Genomic DNA, 27703 nt, shown 5'->3' on the forward strand with positions numbered 1-27703 from the left:
AGGATGTGCTCTGTGTTATGGTCAGCACATCACCATCTGGACACAACCCTGACATATGGACAGCTGCTGGGAGCCCGCAGGTCAGGCAGTCCGAGAAAGTGAGAGGGAGAGAGACAGAGAGAGAGAGAGAGAGAGTGAGAGAGGTGAAGAAGTGAAGGGCCAGCAAGAGACGAAGGCAGAAAGTGGAAGAAAAGGAAATGCCAGCTAATTCTCTCTCGTGTCATCTTCTTAGCTGGGTGCATTAAGTAGAGCACTCAGGAGAAATGTGGGACAATTGCACACCACAGCTCACAGTTGGTCTTTGGGTTGTGCTGAGGACATCTACTGTATTTTACACCCTCTTCTCTGGCTCTCTCTCTCTCGTTTCCTACTCTGCATTTATCTCACCCCTCCCTCCCAGAGCTGGCCTGGCATCAGGGCTGTCCAGACTTCCACCTCCCGCACAGAGGATTTATAGGCTCCCCTTGTCGCTTGGCATTCTGAAATACCCTGAAATAATTCATATACAACACCGGCTGTGTGAGAGTCTGCCAATGTATGTGCGCCTCTGATGTCTGTGTTTATGCGTGTGCTTGTCTTTAATGGAGAGCCGCTACCTGTCAGGGGTCCTTCTCTTGCCATGCTCATTCATCTCCAGCATGATCTCGGAGGAGTCGAGCGGTGAGCTGGCATTGGCATCCAGGAGAAGCTGCTCGTGTTGGGCCAGATACTGAGCTGGAGTCTGCTTGGCCAACCTGGCACAGTGGAGCAGCTCTCTCTGCAGCAGGGGCAGGTTTGCCTTCAGTGGTAAAAAAAAAACAAAAACAAAAAAAAAAACAAGGAAGACAGACATGTCGGCATTAAGAAGGAAATAAGTTGTTGTAGGGAGGATATAGATTCCTTGAACTGATGTAAATGTAGAGAGGAGGGGTAGAGGTAGAGGTGAGATTGAAACTCATGGGGGAACAACAGATAGATGGGGTGAGAGTGAAAAAATGCCAGATTAGGGCGTGAAAAAAGAAAGTGATAGATGAAGAGACAGGACGAGATAAGACAGGCCCCTTGACACCTTCGCCTGCCATGTGTCTCTCTCTCTACAGGGTGTGCTGATGTGTATATTGTGTGTGTGTATGTGTGTGTATGTGTGTGTCACTGCTGTCAAATAGCTCTCTCAGACCTGTCTGGTTGATATAATGCAGTCATTGCTGCAATGTCCCAGATGTGGAGGATCATCGCACTCCAGGAGGTCTGACACACACACATACACATACACACACACACACACACACACCACTTTTAACAGGCATTCAAAAGCACATCCCACCGTTTCCTACATAGTACTACAAGTACAAGTACACCTAGAGGTTTCCAATCAAGACAAGGTTTCCCTCCCTGCCTCTCTGTGAGCCCTTTCTGTTTGGAAGCGGAAAAGGAGCAGTATGATATCCGCACACTGACTAACACAAAGTCCTGAATACTGGCCATATGGACAGCAGCAGAGAGCTCTGAACTTGTCAACTGAAGACATCAGACTTGATTTAGCGCCCATAAAATCTGTGCGTGAGTACTTACCTTCAGGAAGGGAATGACGAACGGCCTCAGAGGGAAGTTGGTGGCCTCGTGAAGTTTGGAGTGAAACTCTTCGATGGTGAGAGTGGAGTTCTGCCCAAGAGAGTGGAGTTAGACAATGTGTGGAGGCAAGAGCCACTAAGAACTTTAATAACCAGTCCCCAAAAACATTACTGTCTGGACAACGTCCATATCTTATGCAAACAAGATAATATGTTGTGCCCACAAGTTATCTTTTGTGCACAAGAGAAAAAGTATTAGCTTTCGGAACTGTAAGTAAAACACATTAATTAACTGTATGCTATCATCAAATAACAAGAAGATACAAAGTTAAAGGAAATAAATTGTTGAATGATTTCATGGGTAGTACTGTTGGAAAGAGCCATCAAAATAAGTCTGCATGAATATAATGAGTACTTACCACCAGCCCCAGCACGAGGCTGCGCACTCTCTCTCCAATCTCGGGCGATATGTCGTTGCCAAACTGCTGCAGCGTGGTCAGGAAGCGCTTCAGTTTGCAGAGTTGCCGGGCACCGCACGCGGGCGGGAGCTGCTGGTTGGAAAGCGAGGCCGTCGAGGACATGGCCGGCCCATTACTGAAGCCGTTAGGAGTGGACGGAGCACCGTTCAGCGATGTGGGAGAGTGGCTGCTCCCATTCAGCACTGCAGATAAACAGACAGAAGGAAGACGCAACGTGAACTGGGTCAGTAGTTTTTGAGGGGCCTGGGGGGGCATATGACAGATCTGGGAGCATGATGAGGGCAGAAGCACTTAAATCCTGCTGATTGAAGAGTGTGTGGTTAAGATTAAACACGAGTAACGCAAACATTGCATTCAAATTTTGACACTACTCCTACAGTATATCATGCACCAAGTGACTTCCGTGGTGCAATTTTCAGCCGGTTTGACTGAGAGCTGCGCGTGTGTGTTTGTGTGTGTGTGTTTGCAGTAACTTCAGCTGTCTCACAAGTGGTACCATTTGACCCCCCTCCCCCTCTATCTCCCCCTGTATCAGTCTATTCCACCCTGCTCCTCACCCTCTCCCCCTAACTCACTAGGACACAACTATAAGAGGAACTTGTTAAAGAGGTGCCAAAAATAGTCCTGAGGCCTGTGTTACTTTTATTCCAATAGCAGGTGTGTAGCTAAATCTGGCTCTACACATGTCCACCAGCTGAAAGTAGATTTGCAGCTTTAAGGTTCAGAATACACAGAGCATTCAGGCACATATACAATCACTGCCATATTCTTCATAATGAAGGCACAAACAAACTCAGTTTTTCTATCTCTGTCATCACAGTGTCATTTTTTAACATTTATGTGCATTATATCTGTTTTTAAATAAGAAATTATGGCAAAATGTAACCTAGTTTTCTCTCAGCTTAAACATATAATGGTCTTTTTTTGTACGCACCTGTAATAAAATAATTGTATTTCATTATAACAGCATATGCAAGCACTTGCACTGAGCATGGCATCGAAACTCTAAATTTATTTCCGCTGCAGCAACTCTATTATTTACAGGACTCTGCAGTGAGCCATTGTGGAACGTAAAACTATGCAACACATACATCACACAATACACCAAATGCTCACGTCTATGTTTAATATAGTGCATGGTCCCTTAAAAATAAAATTAAATAAAATACTTGTGCTCATACTTGAAAACGAGACTCTAAACGGATTATTTGTTCAACAGTCCAGTTTCCGTGGTTCCTCTTAGGCACGCTCGCTGCTCAGACGAGGGCCTGAACACATATGGGCTGACCCATGTGATCCCAACAGGCAGCACTTGTGTTCTGGTTTTAGAGAGAGGGAGAGGTGCGAGGAGAGGGCTACACTGCTGACCGCCAGCCACAACAGGTGAAACAACATGGCCTGTCATTGCTATATAGGGAAGAAAGTAGTCTACACACCACATCGCCACCCCAGCCACTGCCGCCCAACCAGCTGGTAAACAACACAGACACACATGCACACACAATGCCACAGCCGCACTTGCACATGCGCTCAGAGACACTTGTCACACTTGCAAGGGCATTCTGTTCAAAACACACATACACACACACATGTAATGCTTGCAGAGACACACACACACACCAGTGGCTTCGACACTTGTTAACCAGAAAGAGGAAGAAACACATATTTGGAATTTCTCTCCCTTTAGACAAGCATATAAAGTGTTCACGACAGTTGGCTTAAAAGGCACAAATGACTGTGTAGTCCGCTGCAGATGGCTTGTGAGGTACTGCAGAAGTGTGTTAATTTGTCTAATTTATTACAGATTGATAGGTGAATAGTTTTTCTTTAAACATGTAGCAGGTCTTAACAATGCACTGAAATACTGGTGTGGCAAGAGTTTTGAGTAATCTACACTTTAACTTTGGAATCCACTGTCTTTCATTTGACAGTGGACAGGAAACAAACAGAGAGAGAGACAGGGGATGACACGCAAACAAAGGTCCCTGACCAGAGTCAAACCGCGGACATTGCGATCATAGTACATGATGCATCTTAACCTCAAGGCCACTGGTTGCCCCAATTTAGTACAGTTTTAATCTGGCTGCCAAAATGGCATCTGACCTACAAATGATGCTTAGATATGCATGTCAGCGCTGTAGAGAAGCACCATTTGCAAAGATGTAGGTACCAGCTCATGTAACTATGGTCATCTTCTCCAGCGCTCACTGTGAAATGAAGAGTTAGAGCTGTTCCAGCGATGGGTCGCTGGTCCAGCACGCCTACCAGCTCACTGTTTTTCTCACACCTGCCTGGTTTACTTCCTGCTGACATGACTCCAGCACAAAACGATCATCTTCAATTAAAAAAAAATATCTAAAAGCATACAAGCTAAATAACTATAGATCATGCTAAGTAGTTTATGGTATGAACTATAGTTGATGTGCCTTCACTCTACAGAGTTGACTCTAAGTGTCAAACATAGATGTAGCTCACTTGATTTACTGGTAGTGGGGGTGAATGAAGCATTGCGATTGGTTGCTTGGCTGACAGCCGGGGGTGGAGGAGGCATGGTGGGTGGGGTGGACCTGGGCTGGGTTTTCACATCCGCAGGTGAATCTGGCATTGTTCCAACCTTCTGCACTCTGCTACCTGTGATATGACAGGAGGAAAAGAAAGAGAAAAACAGACATCAAGATGGAGCTCAGGATGAAACATAAAAATTCATACTTTCAAAGTGGAGGCAGTTGGGTTAGGAGGACAGCAGTGGTATTTTCACCTGGGAGACATCGATTGTTTCCTTAAACCCACAGCCCCATAAAAAGAACCAAAACAAATCAATGCAGGGAGTGGAAATGAATCCAAACTTGTATTGTGTCTCTCTTGTTGGATATTCGTGGGCCTGGGAGACATACAGTAACACCTGCTCACTCGCTCAGCTGCTGCTGACTGAGAGCCCCCCTCCCACCCCTTCTCCTCCTTCTTTCTCCTTCACGCACACACACTCCATGTAGCTCTGACATCCCAATCAGTGCCCCTCCACTGTAACCTCCAACCCCCTGACACACACACACAAATTCACACGCACACACTCCTCCCCGCCTGTCCCCTCTCGTCCCTGAGTTCAGACAGCCGCCTTGACAGCCAGTGACAAGTGCAGCTGGATCTGCTGCTGTCCATCATTGTGGACTGGCTTTCAGAAGAGCTCCGTCCTGCTACCAGGAGCTCCGCTGTCCTCTGCCAGAGACCCTGCCAGGACCAAACAAGGCAAGGCCAGACTCTGTGGTGTGAAGGGGATGGATGGTACAGCAAGGGACATGAGAAGAAAACATGACACTGGGTGGATGGTCCATGGCCACAAGCATGTTGCAGGACTGTTGCCTTACATTCTGTATTAGTATTCTGTAATCTGTATTATACACACAACATGTCTTTTCGAAAAACACTGCCATGCACCAAACTGTACACACTAAAGCAGACTATAAATATATATATATTGTATAAATAAGCAGCTATTATTCAGTGAGCTGAGAGTGTTGTCTTTCTGTCTGTGTGTTCGTCTGCCGGTGCAGCTGCTGGAACCAGATCTTTCTGCAATGTAAACCTGAGCTGAGAGGTGTGATGATTTTCGCAGCCTGTGAGGAGATAGCTTTAGAGTATGTGTACATGTGTACAACTGGCAAAGAGCGCAATAAATGTGCACTGCGCAATGAAAAACAATTAAATCAATATGTGCCGCGGTTTATGTATTTGTACAGAAATGTGTGTCTTTTTGCACTAGTACTACACACTGCTATTAAGTGTAGTAAACATATGCATTCATAATGAAAGCGTAAAGAGAGAGGGCCCTCTTCTATGCTCTAGCAACGCAGATGTAAACCGCATCGTAGACTTAATGTGGCATTCATTGATTCTCAGTAACTCTCTTCTGTTTTTCTTTTTCTCGCTTTTAGTCGACTCTTAATGGATTACAAGAGAAGAGGAGACAGACATTTGCTCTCTCAAACATGGAACCCAAACATAAGCCAATCAAAAGTGTTAATACAACTCCTCATGTACTGTATACAGAGGAGAGGTCGCTGCTGGAGTGGCCCACTCATGACACTGGGCTTCTGCAAATGACACAGGGAAAGGGGTTATTAGTAAGTGATTAACCCTTGTTAAAATAATAAATACAATGCTGCCATCACTCTTCAAACCAAATAGCCAAAGATCACAGTTAATACATCTGAACTTTTTGGACACCTCCCATACAGCTGCAAATGTACTGCACTCATGAAACTAACATATTACATCACTTTCAAATAATATGCTTTTAATTCCAGCCGACTACGAATCCAGTGTTTTCCTCCACAAACTCTCGCCACAGTTGGCCTCAGTCGGTGGTGTTAGCCCATTTCTGGAAGCTCGTGTAGATGCGTTCAACAGCTGGTGTCTGTATTTAAAGAGTGCCACTGCTGCACGAGGGCCACTGACACAGTGATCCTCAAGAACAGGAGGGGCCCTCCGCTGTTTGCCCCATGCAAGACGCTCTGAACACAAACACACAAGGTTGCGGATCGAGGCAGACGGGGATGGCTGGTATAAATAGATGCAGCTATTCTCTCCTGAAGAACCCTAAACACACAAACAAGCTCTCTGTGCCGCTGAATTGGTCGGCTGCTTCCTGCAGGGAAGCGGCCATATGTTTCAGTAAACAACCTCTTTGATCAAATTTAGTGTGCCACTGTATGCAGTGCGTACTGTGGGACTTAGACAAAGCATGCATCCAGATACACTTGTCCCCATATTGATATATGGGTGTCTGAAGCTACGCTCAAAGGCACAAGTGCTGGACACGGAGATCAAAAGGTGGGTGACATGAAATCAAAATGCTTTCATTACTCTCTGTTTACAACACAGCTATTTTTGTCACTTCCTCAAGAGGAGAGGAGAGGAGGAGGATAAGGGGACTGTCCTGTCTGTGACTGCTCCCACTGTGGGATTATAGACAGCTGTTTAATCTGACCAGCTCCAGGAACAGGGCACACACATACACACCAGGCTCTGAATTTCACTTTTAATACATTAGGAAGTCTGCTCGGTCTGCCGCCCCATCTGTGGCCATTTGTGCTCCCATTGTGCTTTGTGCTGGAGGACAAAACATTCAAACGGTGAAAAGCAGGAAGAGAGAGACACTGGTATAGCAGGTAAAACAGAGCTGTGGTTAAGGTCCAGGGCTGGGTTGTGCTCACGCTCCTGGCTGCATAGCTCCACAGGTTTTTATCTGGCTCTCTGAGAGGAGCCACTTTGTGATCAATACAGCTGAGAGGAGATCTGCTCAGGATACACGTTGCTGTTTGTCCCTAACACTCACTATTGAATATCATGCTGAAAATAAAACACTACGATACAATCATTACCTACCTCTCTGCCGCTGCTGTGTCTGTTTCTCTGACTCTCTGAACAGCTGTATGTCTGCACATTTGACGTAATTGGGGCTTAAAGATTGCTCACCAAAGAAACAGTTTGCAGTCGGAGTTCTAAAAATGTTCTCTGCTTTTACTCTTCCCTTGTGCCATGATGAAACAAGATGAAAAACAATTCCCTGTGAAGCACACAAAACCACAGATCATGCACTGTACAACTGCACACACGCGCGCAGTGCACAGTGCTTCTTCTAGCTTTCTAAAGCCATTATGAGCTTTCATTATAGATTTCATGACATATGCCTTCACTGTAGCCCTTAAAAAGAAACACATACTCATACAAATAAATACTATCGTGTAATGACATGCCATTAGAATGTCATTCAGATGCATTCTGGTCGCATCGGCTCTGTGTTAACTGCATGCATGTGTGTGTATGTGTGTTCATGCTTCCACTGGAAATACAGCTGCAACTTATTAGCTTTAGCTAACCACTGCAGAACAGTCCCCTTTAAATCGCCCCTGTATATTCAATCTCTCGTGCTCCACAGAGACTCTTGTCAGTGACCACATAGCCCTAAAACTCTCCCTCTGTCTCTTGCTCCTTACATCCCTCCCTCCCTCCCTCCCTCCCTCCCTCCCTCCCCCCCTCCCTCCCACTGTAATTCCCCCAGTCTCCAGGAATGCTGTTGTTTTTAATTTCTCCCAGCTGCTCTGGCTGGCTGCCCGGCCGCCTGCCTTCCCACATCTGTTCCCTATCAGGCCGCTGAGGAGTCCACACAAACAGAGCCTGAGCCTCAGGCCCCCAGCCTCCCACCAGGCCTTCATATCAAAACATAGGGATTGTAGCCTTGTGCCCTGGACCTAAGGCTTAGGGGTGCAGCACCTAGAGCACCCTCCATTCTCACACTACCTGCCCAACTGCCATTAAAAAGACAACAGCTGCTGAGATCAGTAGCACAAGAATAATATGTCATCTTCCTGTGACCTAGAGCAACGTACAAAAAGTGCTTTCTGTGTGTCTGGTCTATATTTTGATATATGCCTTGTTATCAGTGTGAAGTCTCAACTATGTCACAGGTAACATGGGAGTGTGTGTGTGCGTGTGTGTATATTTGTGTGTCAGCACATGGGCTGCTTCTGCAGACAGATCCCAGACTCCACTTCATCTTGAGCTGATTTAGAGTTCAGAGGCTTTAAAGCCCTCACTAATGACAGGGTGGGAGACAGGCCTGTACAGTGCATGCGTGCACACACACACACACACACACACACACACACACACACACACACACACACACACACACACACACACACACACACACACACACACACACACACACACACACACACACACACACACACACACACACACACACACAAATACACAGATGTATGCACACATGCTCATATGTTTGCTGGATGCATATGCTCAGGCTGCAGACACAAACACATATTTTCCCCTATGTTACGTGAGATTCCCTGTGATAATACACATGCAGTGCCGGCTGAGCAAACACTTTGAAAAAAAAAAAAAAAACTCGGGGTGGGGGGGTGGAGGGGTTCTCCTTACTAAGCACTGACAAAAGCCCTCCTGTCTTTGATCAGATTACCATGAGCAAATCAATGACAAGTCACCAGTTTTTCCAAGTCAAAAGCTTCAAACACCTTCTTTACAATGGGTAAACTGGCAAAAAACACAAGGATAACTTGAAGACAGGCAGGGAGTGAGGATGGATTGAAGGCAATTTATCCAGAGCCAGAGGTGTTAAGGGTAGAGGAGTTGTACTTCTGTCTCTCTGAGCTGCAGGGATCCTGTCATACAGTGCTTATATCTGTGAAAGCTGTTATTGATGTAATTGTATTGAAGTTCTAGCGACCATCTGTTCTCCTTTGGGAGGGCCTGGCTCCTCTCGTCGGCAGTGAAGTGGTTATGTGCAGCATATCACTGCTGCCGACGTGCTCGCAGAGAAAAAACTTCCTTTTCAGATTTTCCCAACGGCTGCTAATAAAATCCAGATGCTAGACTGGAGCTGTTTCTGCCTCGCTCCCTCACCGTTCCCTCCTCCTTCTCCCTCTCTATCTTCTGTCTTTCTACATCTCTTCTCTCAGTCCCCCCTCCTCCTCCTATTCTCCTGTCCCTCTCCATTGCTAATCATTTATTTTGCTCTTTTCATCTACCTTTCCCCTTTTCGCTCCCTCCCATCTCCCCCTGGATCCATCCATCCTCGCCTCCTTCTAACTCTCCAGCCACTAACCCAGAGCCATTCCTAAATAAAGGAAAGTATTTGTGACATTCGGCCGAGGCAGCTGTGCCAAGAACAACTCCCTGGCTAGCCAGACACATCTGGAGTGTGTTAGAACTGCACTGGGCACCAGTACCAACACTGGCTATCCCACCACATGTATATACACAGAAAATGGTCACTAATACTTGACCATAAGAATCATATACAAACTAAACGGCATACATTTTCACAATGGCTAGCTTGTTGTTTTCACATTGAGAACTGTAATTCTTGCTGCTTGCCAGGCAGCCGGCAGCTGTATGCACAAATTCTCTGTAGTACTTGTTTCTGTGTTGAATAAACTTCCTCAGCAGCAACAGAGGAATACAGAGTTTAAACGCATAATTGTGCAAGTACATGACTACTTGTAGGTATTCTGCGTATGCATGTGAACTACATTGGAGTGCATGCATGTGCATTGTGCTTCTGTGTGTATCTGTATCTGCATGTGTGTGTTTGTGTTTGTGTGTGGCTCCAGGGTCTCTGTGTGAGAGGAGTTGAACACCTGAACATCAATAACTGTCATGTGCGCCACCTGGGACCCCACAGCCAGCTTGCACCATGGGCACACAGCCATCACCAGCACAGCTGCCACAGACAGAGAGAGAGAGGAGGGAGATATGGGGGAGGAAGTGGGGGACAAGAAGGAGACACACGCACGGCTATATGAGGAGAGGCGACTGTGCATATGCATCTGGGAACGGGTCAGAGAGACAGAGAGGCAGACAGAGCCGAGCAGAGAGGAGGATTTGCATGAAGCTTCTGCTCTGCACGATAACTCTCCTTTGTTCCCTCTCATCGACATCTTCTTTTCCTCGTCCTGTCAGCCATGTGCCTAATTTTGCCAGCTGAGAGCTCTGCCTCAGGCTGCCACGTTTCAACATCAGATCAGACTTTCTTTTGTCATTTCTCTCTCAGATGAGCTCAGTTAGTGGGCTCCATAAGACATGACACAGTTCATTTTAATATCCAGTACACTGCTGTGAGAAAAAGATTCTGCACAAGAAAACTTTGCCTACGTTTTCAAGATCTGACCTGACCAAAACCCAGCTGGTATTGCCAAATTTGAGACCTGAGTCCAACCCTTCAAGTATGGTTTTGTTTTATTTCATCTATTAATGAGCTCAACAGGCAATGCAATGTTTTAGATACACTTTGTCTATTTCCTTCTTCTCACTTAAGACTGCATATTTACTTGGCATGGGTAGATGCATGTTTGGCACAGCGAGCATGAGAACAATGAATTTCTAATTAATTACAGTTGTGAACAATCAAAGTGTTTGGTTTTAGAGTTCTGCGGTCTGACCTGAGCACAACAGGCTTTGTCGAAAGTTGCTGATAGCAGAACTTTAGCATTATAAACCCAAACAATCTATAGTATGAAAAAATCATTCTAAATCACAGGAAGTTACTACATTTGACTGTCTCAAATCTCTGGCATTGACTGCTTTACTCAATAACCAATAATGATCAATAAGTCATAAATACATATTTAAATAGCAATAAAAACAAAAAAAAACCCTCTGTCCCTCTGTCAGAGGATGTTCACAATGAGTGCACTTACATAAATAAGCTCCCCGACCAAACACCTGCAGCCTCACCCAGCACCAATTAGCTCATCAGGCTTTTAATTACTCTGTTAATTGCATACAGGCAGCATGAAGGGCAGCCTGGGAATAGGGCAAGGGGGGCCTCCTGAGGACCAAATCTGACAAGCCTGACAAACAAAGAGGAGGTTTTCTACCAACAGCAGCCACAACAGAGCAGCTCTGGAGGCTGGGAGGAGAAGCAAAACAGGAGACAACAGCTCCAAGTGCTTCATCAGCAGCACCACAGCACCAAGTGATATCACTTCCTGTTCTGATCAGTCAGGTCGAGGCTGTGAATGGAGTGATGAGAGAGGCAGGGGAATGGAGAGACACGGAGGAGGAGAAGAAGTTGAGGGGAGAAAGGAGTGGGGCCATGTAAAGAGATTTATGCGTACATCTGTGAGCAGCTACACTGCATCTGGATTAGTTCATACTGGTCATAGGAGGAAAGGAGGTGGGGTGGGGGAGGTTGTGGTTGGAGGGGTGGGTGAGAGGAGCAAGCGTGGGAATGTCCCACTGTTAAGTTTAGGGCATGTGGGCTTGCTGCATTTGTGGGAGAGTTAGGCTGGAGTCTCCACAGAGTGACCTGTCTGTCAAAGAGCTCTGCGATAACACAAACATCCTCTTAACTGGACGCACACACATGCAAGCAGGACCGCGAGGCAGCTGACATGAGAACGGCAACACGGGCATGAGAACTTCCATTTTTCTTTTCACCTCGTGTTATTTGGCGATCGCTCTCAATCCATAGCAAATGTCTGCATCTATTGATCTTTTCAGTGTGTCAGTCTGGCCGCCTGTCTGTCTCTCCCTCGCAGCAGATGTCCTCCCTCCGTTTCTTCCAGGAGCAGTGTTTGAGGAGGTGTATCCAGGAAACAGTGGCCGGCGCTCACTTCCTGTGTGACAGGTGTGCGATGGAGGCCTGACAGCTGCTGTCCTGCTCTCTCTTTCCCTCTCTGTATTCCTCTCTCCTCTTTCTCCCTCTTTCCAGCCAGCTGCAGCAGAGAGCAGCTCTGTTTGTTCTTACGTCACCGCTGCTGCCTGCTGATTTATGGAGCACAAAAGACTTAGATTTGACCCTGGCAACACACACACACACACACACACACACACACACACACACACACACACTGCAGCATCTCTGTCCTTCCTCCTCAAAAACCCTCACTCTTTACACGTGAGTGTGTGTTAAACGGAATGTGTGAATTGTGGCTGCCTATTTTTCTCCACGGCTCTCAGTCTTATGCTTTGTGCACCGTTAGAAACCTGACACTGAGCTGTCACTTACAGCTGAGATAGGAAAACAAACAGCAGATTAGTCATTCTCCCGCTTGATGTCATGTATTTCATTTCATTCTGTGTTAAATGTCTGCTCTGTCACTATGGAGCTGTCAGCGCTGACAAAACTGTCTGTAGCCTGAACTGCTCCCCAGCCAGCCGGCACTCTCATGCCTCTTCATTTGGCCTGCAGGCACGGTAACAATAGCTCCTGACATTAGCCAGGCATGGGCAGGGTGTTCTGCATTATCCTGCAGGACCCCATACGTTTCACACATACACACAAATTGCCACACGCACACACAAACTACTGGGAAGCAGAATGTGGCGGAGGGGGAGGGTGTTCATGTGACAGGTTAGAGAGAAGCTTTGACAGTTTCTCCATTTAGCCTACAGCCAGCTCATGCTGGAAGCTGCTGAAATAAATACCAGCTACTCCTCTGGGACACGAGCTGACTACAGGACGCCGTCACAAAAACAGAGCAAGCGGCTGGAGGAAAGAGAGTGACTGTGGTGCCAATAGCATGGTTATTATGTGAGCTAATTGGCAAATTAAGCTGACCCGCTGTCAAGTCGTGGTCAAAGTACGTGGACAGCAAACAGTGCCGCGGGTATGAAGGAACTGTTCTGTGAATCATAAGAAGTTTGAGGAAGTCTACTTGAACAAGTCAGTGTATAAACAGTTCCAGTCATTCTTCAGTTTAATACATTAATATTGCTACTAATTAAAAGGTCAATTGGTGACAGGAAACTTAAGGTTAATGTACTCAAGCAAGTTTCTGGTTTTGATTTTCTTCAAAAGACTCATAATGTGTTTGATGATAATTCTATCAATCCTCGTTCATCTGTTGCATTTTGTTTCACTATCATGATATGTACTTGCTTGTGAAATGAGATCTTGTAACAGCAGGGGCTAAATGACCAAAGGGCAGGACAATGTTCTTACTTTACCACCATCCTCTTAAACGTCGGCAGCGTACTCTCACATGATAAGGAGGTCCGTGACAAGCCTGTCATCTGTCCAGAAGGGGATCCTGTGAAAGGTAAGTCCATAGGCTGAAGCATAACCACGACACCCGTTTATGTGGAAGTCTACAGATACACGTAGAAACCTCTCAATAAATGATAGCTCACAGAGGTCAAGACACATCGCTAATGGGATGATCTCTCTCTGATGCAGTACTTGAAAGGCAGAGTGGGAACCATCAAACGCACCCCCTCCACCCTGCCGAGGCTCCTGGTGACTTTAAATGCCAGCCGATAACTGGCTCGTCAAAGTGACCGCTGCTCTTCGACACATCAATAAGGTCTCTGACCTTCCCCTCTCTGCACTTCAAATACCTCCGAGAAGCTAAAATGTCCATTTCCTATAGTGAAAAAATGTACATACTTTATCTGAATTTTATCAGAGTTTGTTTACGTGTGTGTGTGTGCGTGTGTCTGTGCGTCTGTGTGTGTAGGGGGACACAGCGAGGCAGAGGAAGGAAGGCTGGAGCCGAGATTAAGGTCTGTACAACTAACTGGTAACACAACGGCACTCAATGGCTCAGCCTCCCATTTGAAGAGAGACGGAACCATCTGTGTGGCACAGGATCTGTTTCCAGGAGATAACGGCTTTTTTAATTTCACAAATACTGTACATGGAGAGAGAGAGAGAGGGAGCGAATGTGAGAGACGTGCCTTCCTTCCCAATCTCTGCATGCATGCTCCTCCGTTGCAGCACTTCCTCAGACGTCCAGAGAGGACTGCTTTGGAGTGGAGACCTTAATAACTTCAGCCTGTGTTCCTTTGTGCTTGTTTACTCCCTGCCTGTGATAAAGGCCTCAGCGTGGGGCAAAGGGAAAGGGAGGGAATCATTATATCAGGTAGCGGTGGCGATATGGACTTCCCATTTTCTCTGTTGGCCTGTCCATTTGGCTTGATTAAAACAGAGCTCAGCGCTACTGCAGATTAGCCCAGCTGTTTCCTGTGTCTGACTCTGATCTGAACACACTTCCTACCATGAAGTAGCTGTGGTGGGAGGTGAGGGGGTGCTTCCAGGAGAATGGGACAAGAAAGAGAAGAAGGTCAACAGAAGGTCGGGGGTCAGTGAGTAAGTGGGGAAGTAAAAGGTGAGGAGGGAGTGCAGGAGGTGAAACAGGCACTTGGCAAGGAAGGGAGGAGGAGGAAGGGGTTTTTTTTCTTGGGTGAAGCAGCCAGCAATTCAGCTATAGGAATGGTACATGTGAAATCATCAATGTTGTGACATGTTTACAACTGCATTCAAGGTTGAGCATTTCTGTGCACTGGAAATGTGTCTCCCTTTTGAAAGGCGTAATTGAGCATGCAATTTGTCAGTGCTGCATATGTTGAAGTAATTTTAGTAAAATGAAGAGTCAATTCAACAAATAATTTCTAGAAATGCTCAGCCATAAATGTCACAGATAAGGAGCATTTCACCTGCTCTGCATGCGCGGGAATCGAGAGAAAAGAAACCTAAAAATTCAAGTGGATGCAAAACAGCGTTACGAAGTTTGTGTGTAACTATATGTTACTACTGAGAATGTGAGAGGATATGTGCGCATGATGAGGAGCGAAAGAGTGATATTTCACACACACACACACACACACACACACACATTTGGGGTTTTACTTGGCCTCCACCCTCTGCTCTGCTCCCACGCTGTGGCGTCAGCGGGCCAGCCATACAGCGAGTGTGTTTCTCATTCCATCAAGATGTTGGGAAGCTGTTCGCTTCTCCGCTCTAGTCTCTGACATTCTCCATCTCCCCTGAGAGGCTGGGCAGCCTTGTCACAGTAATGTCAAACACATGTGGAACAGACCGGGGCAAAGCAGAGACACACACACACACACACACACACACACAGGGCAGGAGGCGGCCAGAACCACGCTGGTCTTTCCCACTCTGTATTAGGGTAAACAGCAGGGAAACCATAGAGATGCAGCGCGGGGAAAGTAACTTCATCACTCCTGAAATCGCTCACTTGCTCCCACATTTACACAAAAACGCACACATTTACACAGTGATCTCATTAAACTCACTTCAACTGTACGGTCAGTGCACTACGTTTCTGCTGCAAAAGACTGATGTTAATTTGTCATCCCGAAAACAGAAATATCAAAAAACTACTACCAACCCTCACAGTACTACAACTGCAACTCTCTCCTCTCATCCCAATGTAGTGGTCTGCCATTTCTTGCTGCTGTCATGAAGACACGCTCGCAGGGCGGCAATGGCAAGAACACATACTGCCAGCAATTGTGGCTTCCTCAGATTCTGCAGTTTTTCATCTCTCTGTAGCTATTTGTTCTCCACAACACAAACTAAACAGAGGTCCTACTTTCCTCTCTCCTTTTGAAACTATCTTTATCTATTAGAGGCTAATGTTCTCAACCTGGAGGTGAAGCTGTGCGACTGCCTGCAATCAGCCAATCTGAGAAAAATAGTCCCCTATTCTTTAGTAACACAAATAAATACTTGGAGTGCAGAGACACGACACTTAGAACTGATCCCGGAAACATATTTACACATGTAAAAAGGCACAAATCACCTTATTTTGAGTCATTTGGTGTACTGTTTCTATAAGAATAGAGCGTTATTAGAGGAGGAAATTGGGCTCACTCCTTAATATGATATATACACAGAGTCTCTATTTAGGACGGCAGCACCGTGAAGAGGTCGCTCATACACAAACATAAAAATAAATAGGACACACACACACACACACACACACACACACACACACACACACACACACACACACACACACACACACACACACACACACACACACACACACACACTGTGTTGTTGTGTTGCTATAAACACCCTGATGTCTAACTTGGGGCTCGGTTTCCCTTAAGTGTTCATCAGTGAACCTGAAGAATCATGTCTGGATAGATAGAAGAAGAAGAACAAGACGAAGAAGCAGAAGAAGAACAAGACGAAGAAGCAGAAGAAGAAGCAGAAGAAGAAGAAGAAGAAAATCTGCTTCACTAAAGACTCTATTTTTCTCCAATATTTCCCTTTTCTCTTTCCTGTTTAGTTTTACCTCTGAAACCTCTTTGGTTCAACTGTTGACCACTACCATATCAAGTTGATGCTGCTCTTTTTCACACATCTGAAGTAACGCTGTATAAATCTGTTGGCCAACTTTCACAGAAGCCATACATACACAGCCACGAACACACTCGGGCCTGATGTCTTTCGCTTGTGTCGCCCGCTTGGCTCGCCTTGTTTGTGATGGCCCAGGTGTCTGTGTTGTGCTGACCACCTGACCGGCTCGCTGTGCGCTCGCAGCTCACCGCCCACCCGAGGCCATCTGCTCCACTCATTAATTAGGAGAGAGCCAGTTTCACCTGCACTGCCCGCATTTAGATTACAATAATTACCACACACACAAAGCACACTCAACAAGCCCACACACTCATACAGTAAACACATAAACACAGTACCCAGATCCTGCTGCATCGTCTTTTTTTTTTTTACCTGCACCAGATGACATGGGCGCTGTTAGACGGAGATGATGGAAAACAGGAATGACTTTGACCATCTCCTGCATTTTTGCCATCAAACGCCTGATATGTGGCTCAGTGATAAACCGTCTAGTGAACACTGGCACATGTAAGAGTACAGAAACCATTGCCTTTGATACCTTGATGGTAAAACATTAGTCGTGATGTGGCTGAACTAGCAGCAAAGAGTCACAGAATACCAGAACAAGATGATAAAAACCCAACATGAAGCAAAGGGAAGTAAATAACAGAGACTCTATGCTGACTCTCTGCTGGCTCATGGCTTTGCCTGATGCTGTTTCTTCGGGGGAAAACAGGCGCTCTTGTTTTCTTTTAAAGTCCTGTGGTATGTTTCTTTCTGTGTACAAAACAGAAGACATCCCATCCATGCACCTGTGGTAGATGGGAACTGAATAAACACTCTGCAGGCTGGGGTCATAATGAATGGTCTGCCTTTTAAGAGAGCTACTTAATGATGAAGTGGGGACATCTGCCCGAGCAGGCGGCTGGCCGGGCCCAGCTGAGCGATGGGGCGGCCAGCGCTGGAAGGAGAGAGGCAGGGACGCTCGCTTGGTGGTGATGGAAGTATAATGTGCGGTGAGGCAGGGTGTCTGCACTGCGGTTTCACCTCTGCAACCACCCATCCATTGTTCAAGACTATTATCAACTGTTCAATTATTCAGATGATATTTACCAGGGCCAATTATACAGGGCCGTGTCCTGCAGAGAAAATGGCCTGAGTGTTTTACTGTTGCACTCACAGGCAGGAGAGTGCGCTGCTGAGGCTGTTCAAGTGGGGGTAGAAACCTTTGGCTGGACTTGTTTCTTCTCAGGGAGTGTCCCCACACTCACAAGGGTTGCTATAAATTATCCACTGTGATTCCAGCTTTCGTACTCACTTTTCAGCTTGTGTTTATTTCCTGCAGTTGCCATAGTATTCTGTTGAACCCTCCCCCTGCCTCCTCCTTTAATGCCTCCACAAGTTGATAATCACTACAGTAACACAAACGCCCTGCACTCACAGGAGAGGATCGGTCTTCCGCTCTCTTGTTTCTGGTGATGCGCTCCAGTATCATCAACAAAAGGTGGAAGTCTGAGGCTTGGTGGAGTTCAGCTCGGATAAACGTCTAAATGCATCCCTTCACAACCATCACCTTCATCCAGTCCAGGTGGACACAAAGTTCATAGGGACCAAAGATTTTGTGTCATCACTCTGTCTCAGCGTCACTTTGATGTGCAGCACAGACGGATGAGGCAAACAACTCATGAACCCCCTAAGTCTCTCTCTCCACCTCAGGCGTCTCGCCACATTTCTTTCACTGCTAAGTAACAAAAAGGCAAATGAAAGGAGATAAGTGCACGTGTTGTGAAAATAATAGTAGTAATATTAAGATTATTATAGACTGACTTTTCTGCCCTCTCTAATAGATGCCTGGCAGCATCAGAAATGGGGTAATGCTACAGTTCAACAACAAATCATAAGAAATGTGCTACTTCACTTGCAGAGCACGCATTTCCATGTATTTAATATCCTAAAGCATTTTTTGATAATTTAATGTCACAGGATGAAACTGAAGTGGATAAATATAAAGATGAATACGGGGGAAAGCATTTTAAAGGGTCTAGAAACAGTAACCTTCACATTAACTCGCCGCTCTAACAGGGCTGCAAACATCACGCTGGTTAAAATGTGTTTGAACTTGACATATTTCAACAACCAAAGCCCTTAAATATGAAACACTTCTTCCATTAGAACAAACGATCGAGACTGTTACAAAAACCGAAACCAGGCCTTCGCTCTTAGAGTGCTTTTAAAGGCAATTCACAACAATAACAAATGAAATGTTCCCCCATGATTTGCTTCAATACAGTCGAGTTTGCAGGTCGCACTTACTTAGTGAAGGTCGAGGTCAGGCTGAGGTAATTGTAGCGGTGATAATCCACACCTAATAGTTTCTAAACCAGGTTGTATAGCGTCTCAATCCTCATCATTTGGATACAAAAAATGGTAAAGCCTTTACTAGACAGTGCGGGAAACTATTCAGGTGTTATCCCCCTTTTTCTTTTAGTTCTGTTTTGAGAGGAAAGAGAGGCAGAAGCCGAACACAAAAGAAAACGTTTAACTTTCCTTTGGGAGTTCAAAAGGGTCTTGACTTTCCAGGTTCAATAAATTATGAGGTATTTCTCTTCTCACTTAAATCGAAAAAGGAAGAAATAAAATCAAAGCCAGGGCTCTGGGGTCCTTAAACACACTGATGTCTTTGGTTTTGCAGTTTGTTTGTTTTTTTTTTTTTTAAAGCAAACAGCTTCTTGTGTTTACGTGGAAAAAAAATCACAACTTGTCCCAGGCACGAAAATCCGCTCTCCTGCTCATTTTAATCATCCCAGACAGAAGACATAAAAGAACAAAAATACAGTTTCAGCCGCGAAAAACGTCCCTTCTGCTCGCAGTCCTTTTTTCAGACCAAACTATTCACCGGTCTCCGGTGTGTGCTGAAGTCCACAAATCCACGCGTCTCCCATAGAAAAACGCAAATGATCAAGATGCGGCTCCTCCTGTCTGCAGGGTGCGTCTATTATTCCCTCTGTGGCAACTTTAAAACGCTCTTCTTTAGTTCACAGGTTAACCACGGTCCGTGCTGTCAGGAGCAAGTCCTCATACATCCGCTGGGATCAATTCGGCCCCCTTTTCCTCTTTTAAAACTGTTTCTTTGCAGCCTGTGGGCAGTCTGCTACTCTACCGCCACGCTTCTCTGTACGGTCCGTCTCCTCCTCCGACGCACCGATCCTCCGCCGACCTGCCCTCAGATGGTGCTGATACAAGATTCACTTCTCCCGAGGAAAATCGCAGTCAGCTGAGCGCATTTCGAGCTTTCTTTTCCCGTCAATGAACAATTTGGGGTTTTCGGACTTGCTGTTTTGTCTTCACTGATGAGTGGAGCGAACGGGCCCACACTGTACGCAGTAACCGCGGCTCTCTCCTCCTCCTCCTCTCTCTCTCTGTCCTCGCTGTAGCCTTCTGTCTGCGTTTAAACACCATCTGGAGCTCCTAACCTCTCTCTCTCTCTCTCTCTCTCTCTCTCTCTCTCTCTCTCTCTCTCTCTCTCTCTCTCTCTCTCTCTCTCTCTCTCTCTCTCTCTCTCTCCCTCCTTCTCTCGGGCACCATCAGACGCAGGAGCTGGCAGCTATTGTACAGGAATCCTCTCAAAACTGAACAGTATCCAAAGTGAAGAGTACAAAATGTCACACTGATACAAAATCATGGGGATTGTTTTGCCACAGAAGGCTGAGCAGACTGCACTGTATTACAAAAAAATACATGCATGAATGTTTACGGGACTTAATCAGTGCTGCGATGGATATACTTGGCTAAACATGTCTATTTTTACACTCAAAATGCACTGAAAAACGCGTAAATAATATACTGTGTGCATGCATGGCTTGCAAAATGTAGCTTCAAGTGTATTTTTATCCTGTGTAATTATTTCACATACCAAAACGGTCAAATCAGAAAGCAGTGGGAGCTGAGGTAAACCCAACTGTCTCACTGTCCCGCTGTCTGCCCGTGGGGGCCGCTGTTTCCTCATTTCAGGACGACCAGGAAAGCAGACTTGAGTCCATCAGACTGCAGACTTCATTTATTTTATTTAGCACTTGAAAAAACAAAACATACAAAACTAGCTTTCTGAAAGCTGAATGAATGCATGTGAACACACACCAGTAAAAACTACATAGCTTGTAAAATGTGTAAAGCTTTCTGGGTGTCATACAGGAAACAGTCAGCTGGGTGGACTGATTTATTTATTTATTTATTTATTTTCAGGAACAATGCACATTGATCAAGATCACTGTGAATGTGTCAGTGTCAGTCAAAAGGCAGACGGATGGAAGGACGGACGGACGAACGGACGGACGGACGGACGGACGGACGGACGGACGGACGGACGGATGGATGGGAGATAGTACAGTTGTATAGTAACTATACAGCAGTATCATTGATGTTCCCTTTGAATTGCTCCGCATGTGCGTCTGTGTTGCTTGTTTTAATTAGACCCTGACTATGTAGCACATCGTGTTGTCCTTCTGTGCATTCAACATATTACCTTTATCAATATCAAAATTCCCATTTCATTATTGCTGCGCATTTATATCCTATTTCATTGACTGTTTCAATCTTTCATTCTTTTAAAGGTGGCTATGGAACATTTGTCCAAGGACTACAAATTAGGCTCCAAATAACAACCGCTATATTTATTGGTTAATCTGTCTCTTAGTGTCTTAGAAAATACTGTAAAAAGGCCATCACATGTTTCCGAAGACAAGGGGACGTGTTTGAATTGCTTAATTTGACTGACCAACAGTCCAAAGCCAAACAGAGAAAAGTGGCAAAAAGAGAAAAACTGTTGCAGATTAACTTTCTATCAATTGACTAACCATTTCAGCTCTCCGGTAATCTTTATTAATGTGCCACCACTAAAACAGACAGACATACAGTGTCTACAGAGAGCGAGGCAGGTACATCTGGTTCGTCTATAGTGAGAATCCTCCACCTGTCCACACTGGACTTTTTGCCCCACTCACCTGCCCTCTCTCTCCCTCTGGCGGACACACACGCCCCCCCCAACACACACACACACACAAACGCACGCACATAGCCATAGAGGTGGACAGAAGACAAAGCTGACACCCTCCTGACCCCTCCTGTGTCTGCAGAACAAACAGAACCAGCTTGTAAAGTACACACAGACAGCTGCTCTGCCCTAACTCCAGTCTCACCAGCCTCACCAGCCCCAAACACAAATGCTGCCTTCACATGGAGCTGGGAGGACTTTTTTTATATACGCTCCACTACTGATTAAATAATGCGAACGAGCGTGCAGGGGGAAGCCCGAGCGCTCTTTCATTGGAGCGTATCCCTGCACGACCCATGAGAAGGGATAACTTCAGGTAACCTGTGGTCCTGGTTCAAACCACAATATGCTGATTTACTGTACAGCTGCTGCTGTAAACATGGTCAAAGTCACACACACACTGAAACACACTGACATTACACACATAAACAGATGCACAGGCCATTACATGCTGGGTCTGTCAGAGGCAGCGTGTGTAGTGTACCGTGGTAGAAGCACGGTTGTCACAGAGATGGATGGAGTGTTTATGAAACTCACTCTATATTTTTCTGTTATGGCCCTCGGTGGCCCTATACACATGCAGCAGGTTGTGTGTGTGTGTGTATGTGTATGTGTGTGTGTGTGTGCCTCCTCAGTATGTTACAGTAGGTGGCTTATTTGTTTACTGTGCAGCATACTGAAAAGGCGAGAGGTGTGTGAGTGTGAGTGTGTGTGGCCTTGAGTGACAGAAAGGTTGGCGATGGGGGTTGCATCCAAAGAAAGGATTCCTGTCAAGGTGACGGCTCCAAGATTGACAGGATGCTATTCTCCTCGGGAACGGCGTCAGTCAACCTGTCAGCCTCCCTGTACGACAGCCTCTCTCGCCTCTTAATTTGGCCTTTTGTTGAGCGGTCACTGGGTTAGCTCTGACACTCCATGTGGCCATCCTGATAAACTGCACAATGAAACACACACACGCGGTAGGAACTCGCCTCGATGAACTCTCAGTGCCATAATACGGCGACTGGAAGTCTCTTTCATGGCATTAATGACAAAAAAGCTTTGTCTTTCTTTCACTCCTCTATCTCTCTGTCACCTCACAAGCACACCCCGACCACCACCATCACCACCTCTTGACAGCATCTCCTGGATGGTTGAGCACTATCTGAGCTCCAAGAACCAGGTTTGGTCATTGTGCTGCTATGGAAATGATTATTTCTGTGTGTGTCTGTCAGGGTAAAAGCAGAGAGAAAGGGAGAAGTTTGCAGCATTTCCTCCACTCACACATTGTAAATCCTTTCCTATAGTGGCAGACACAGGCTAGTGTGTTGAAATGAGATAAGGCTGTGAGCCGACTGAAAGGAACGCGGGACCATTGTGTTCCTGCGCTCTTCTCTCTTCTCCTATCGTCTCCTCTCTCCACCTTCAACAGACCACACGCTTAAGTTAGTTGTCATTAAAGTGTAGGTTCCAGGCAGAAAAAGAAAAGAGCGCATGTCAGTTGATCAAAACAGGGTAAAAAAAGTTGTGTTAAGCTGATTGAAAGGCTGATAGAAATGGTTGGGTTTCTCTTTGAGTCACACGCACGCTCTGTGAACATGGGTTTTGTAATTTAAACTCTGCGCCTGTCTCTGATAGCGTGCTGAAGAGGATGTTTTTCTCTCACTTTGTGTGTTAACATCTTCGCTTGTCCTCGAGCCGCTCCATAATGTTATGAAAGAGGATGAGACAGAGAGTCTTTCTGTAATACGCCGTGGTGTAACGGATCATTGACCCACCCACTCAAGCACGTACGCTGGAATGCTGCTTTTACAAATTGCACCCATAGACCCCCTGACATTTTGGTTGCAATTGAGCAGCAAAGCGTCAGTTGTTTGAATCATCCAGACATGATGGGAATTCAAAATTCAATCCATGCTCTTTGGAAAAAATAATATGCTTTGAGGTACTTGACTTCCAGGGTTGTTTCTGCCACAGAACAACTCCAGTAAGAGCACTACACAATGCATTACTGTAGCTATTCCAGCAGGTAGGACTATTTGTCTGTTCAGATTTTTTTTTTTAATACCAATGTATATAGTGCCTAAATCATATTTCACATCTTAAATATTTCATAAGCTTACAAGTTTTATTTTCTGAGCCAAGCAAAACATTGTTTCCTGAGAGATGAGGAAATTGAGGCTAAATTCCAGTGAAATTCCTTCATTATATGAAAGGCATTCATGTTCTTACTACCAAAACGAATCTGGAAGTAGAGAGGAAGCAAAAAATATCAAAAGACTGGTTATTTTTATCTGTAGGAGGATTTTAGGATGACCCGTGTTTGGACTTGCATGCATGTACAGTAAGCACGTGCATCTGCGTCTTTTCTTTGGCCAGACTGGATGAGAGCGCTGAGCGTAGGGTCACAGCTGACCCAGAGAAGTGCAAACTGACAAAGGAGGAAGTGACACCTGATTATATCAAGTGTTGACTCAAGAACAGGATATGCAGCATGAGCGCAGAGGGAAACGGACAGTAAAAACTCCTCAGCATGCAGGTGAGTACGCCCCCATGCATTTACATGAGAAAGTCACTGCTATATATGACTCTCTTTCCCAAGAGACAATATGTGTGTGCGCGCTTGTGTGTGTGTTTGTGTGTTTGCAGACAGTTGGTGGTGCTGGCACTGGAGATAGTGAGTAGAGGGGGATGAGGCACTGAATCAAGTTGTGAACATCTGTTCCTCATAGAAACCACAAAGCTGGTGCGGAGGAAATAGACAGGGTAACTTCTCTCTCCTTCTCTCTCATCACCACTTTGCCTCTCCTCCCACACATGCCCCTTACCTTATTTTTCCTTCCTTATTTACTCAGTTTTTCTTCCTCTTCTTGCATCATCATCATCATCAACATCCATCTTTTCCCACATTTTTAAATTATTCGCTTGTGCATGTGCCAGAGATACAGGAATGTCATCATTACACAATGGATCAATGAAAAAGAGGACGTTGGAGTTTCATATCTAGATTAAGGTTGTAAAGTTTTAGTACAAAATGTGTCTCATTTCCGGTTGGTCATTCTGGTTGTGTTAATGTTGTTCATCAGCTTAGCCACCTGCTGAGATATGGTGACATGGCAAAATTGCAAGACAAACCACTGATATGTAGAGCTGGGATAAAAGATGAAATGTCTAGAGAATCTTAAAACAGTATGTATGGCAGCTATTCCAACCTCAGATGGACAAATTACCTCCGATATCACTATATAAATAAGTAAAAAAGACTTCAAAGATTAAATGGACACTGGCAACAAAACACTTTGGATCTTAAAATCGTCAACAGACCTGGACGACAAATCAAAAAGTGACATCAAGTGACAAAGTTGTGTACTTATGTGGTTCTATAAAAGTTATCTCTTTTTGTGAGAGAAAACTGTAAAGAATAGCCTATTCATAGGTATGGAGGATTAGCATTGGCACAAAATTATGAAGTCTATGATACAGCAGACATGAGCCAAGGCTTTGTTAGGGATTCACAGCACCTTCTCTCTCAAAGTCCCTTGATTTAGTCCTTGCTCCTTTTCTTCCTCTCTCCATCTCTCTCATTGCCTTCCTCCCTCTATCTGGGCCTGCTGTGAGGGTGTGCTGGTGCTGGGTGGCAGTTCCTTATTGTAGAGTGTCTATATGAGAGCGTGTGTGTGTGTGTGTGTGTGTGTGTGTGTGTGTGTGTGTGTGTGTGTGTGTGTGTGTGTGTGTGTGTGTGTGTGTGTGTGTGTGTGTGTGTGTGTGTGTGTGTGTGTGTGTGTGTGCGCGCGCACGCGCGCGCGTGTGTGTGTCTGTCTGTATGCTGTGTGCGGCTGATAAGACCCAGGGAGAAGAGCCAGCGTGCCGACATATTCTTGCCACCGCGGTTATCGCCCGTCGCAGCTGTGCCTGAGCTCTGCGACATCTGCTCCCTCACAGGAAGCCTATGCTGCAGCTCACAACACCTTGCACGCACACACACGCAGACACACAGACACACACACACACATGCATGAACCCATACATTGCTACTGCTTCTCCATATAGTGTGAACATATTGGTGGACTTCACCCACGTTCACACACATACACACACACACGCACACATGCGCGCGCGCACACACACACACACACACACACACACACACACACACAGTTATATCAGGTAAACTACTTGAGACAAAGAGCTGTGTTCACATTTTGATTTCCTCAGTGTATGTATTTGTGTGTGTGTGTGTGTGTGTGTGTGTGTGTGTGTGTGTGTGTGTGTGTGTGTGTGTGTGTGTGTGCATGCGCGTGTGTGTGTGTCGAAAGGGTTGGAGCATTGACACCAGAGTTCTACTGGGTTTTTATCACAGAATTACAGGGGGGGATGCTTATGACTAAGCCTAATTATAGAGGCCTTATCGCTGCGACGTTCACAAAGCTCATTACTGCCAAGAGACGGCAGGCGCTGCAGGTAATTCACTCCGTTGGGTATTAGTCCTTGCTCTGGCTTACAGTTTCTACATATTTAGAGTCTATAAAATTGGGCCTTTAATGTCTGATTCTTAATGCATCTCTCTTTCCTCGAACCCTTTGCTGATTTAAGTGAAGGTTTTCATTTTTACCTAAAGGCACTTCTTCAGTGTTTTCAGAGCTTTAAGAATCAATTACATTTTTTTTTTATTCCCTTCCCTTTTTTCCAGGATGTCTTTCAAGTATCCCTCATCTGTCTGCAAAATGCTCCCTTAAAGTTTTCCCTCGGTTGCTCTCTGTGGCTCTCATGACCCACATTTGTGTTATGAAGCCACCGAGGTTGAGCAGCAAAACTCCAGAGTCGACCTCTGTTCCCTTCAGCTATATGGGGAAGCCCAGAGGAAGACCTCCCCACCACCCCGTGCTCTAAAACCCTCCTTCCCTTTCCTTCTCAGTGCCACAGGACGAAAGTGCTCCACCGGGCTTGTTAACGCTCATGACCTGTGCTTGACAGTTCATGTGAAGACCATAATACATGACATTGAGAGGATGCTGCAAAGTTAAATTGCACTTGCTGGCCAGTGTAATCCTGATTCATGCTAAATGCACAGGGAAACAGGTTATTGTACACATAAAAGTAATTTAGATGGTAATGTCTCATGTCCTTCTAACCTTGAAAGGCCAATTTCAATCATCAAATAACAGGTCTAACAGCAAGATGAAAAAACCTCACATTGCCCTTATAGCATGTGGCGCTAAGTCAACACAAACTGATTATCCGTCAATCACTCCAACTTAATGAGGAGACCTGACAGCTGCGGGACCCTCAATCACTCATCACTGTAACACGCTGCCAAAAGATTTCAAAAAACAGGTCCTGTAAGATGACAAGCTCCTACCTTCACTACATCTGTAGAGGCTGCTGGTTGCCAGGTTTGGATCAAGGTTTCCAGGCTGGAGCCTGTGGGCAGTGTGTTTATCCCTCAGCTCTCTGTGGCTGATCAGTGTGACCGTGGGGACACGTGGAACAAAGACTGGAGCAGAGGAAGTCCCGGCTCTCAGGTCAGCCTTCTTCTGGCGCTCCAAGTAGACCTCAGCAGACATGTTTGGATGTTAGAAAATCACACCTGGTAAAAGCTCAACTTTTCTTTGTGAGGTGAGGGGTTTCAAGGTTAGGTGACACGCTGTTAGTGTCTCTAGACCCAAGCAGCGTAGCAAAGACAAACAGACGCAATGTTAAAAATCTCTACAAGTGCCAAAATGCTAGAAGGCTTTCCTGCTGGACCTTCTCTTCCATGTGTCCTTGAGGCTTTGCATGTTTTTCCTCATAATATTCAGCCAGTTTGCCTTTGAGGCCCCAGTGGATCACTGTATGACCCACTGAAGTGCCACACAAGGGCAAGGACTTTGCTGAAGTTAAAGCTCCAAACAGAGAAAAAGCAAAAAACAGCCAAGAGTTGCTTCCTTTTCTTCCTTCCACCTCCTCGTCTAAGGTTTCGGTCCTTGTTGTGTTATTGTCAGGATACAACTTTGCATTAGAAAGATGT

General features: G+C 45.6%; 1 protein-coding gene across 7 annotated transcripts in view; it reads right to left on the bottom strand.

The window, feature by feature from the left end:
• Positions 1-27326, bottom strand: part of cbfa2t3 (CBFA2/RUNX1 partner transcriptional co-repressor 3) — a 35995-nt gene extending 8669 nt beyond the window's left edge. For 4 of the 7 annotated variants that reach the window (XM_070959588.1, XM_070959605.1, XM_070959597.1 and 1 more), the window contains exons 1-5: positions 27056-27326; positions 4505-4660; positions 1970-2211; positions 1552-1641; positions 597-778 (exon numbers count right to left, since the gene is read on the bottom strand). In XM_070959588.1, coding sequence (XP_070815689.1) covers positions 597-778; positions 1552-1641; positions 1970-2211; positions 4505-4660; positions 27056-27260 — 875 coding nt within the window. In that variant the 5' untranslated portion in view covers positions 27261-27326. Of the gene's footprint in view, positions 1-596; positions 779-1551; positions 1642-1969; positions 2212-4504; positions 4661-18980; positions 20111-27055 lie in introns of those variants that run through there. The other 3 variants (XM_070959621.1, XM_070959613.1, XM_070959630.1) reach the window with 2 other exon arrangements.
• Between the last annotated feature and the right edge of the window lie 377 nt (positions 27327-27703).

Source organism: Chaetodon trifascialis, chromosome 1 (assembly GCF_039877785.1).
Source record: "Chaetodon trifascialis isolate fChaTrf1 chromosome 1, fChaTrf1.hap1, whole genome shotgun sequence".
Lineage (NCBI taxonomy): Eukaryota > Metazoa > Chordata > Actinopteri > Chaetodontiformes > Chaetodontidae > Chaetodon > Chaetodon trifascialis.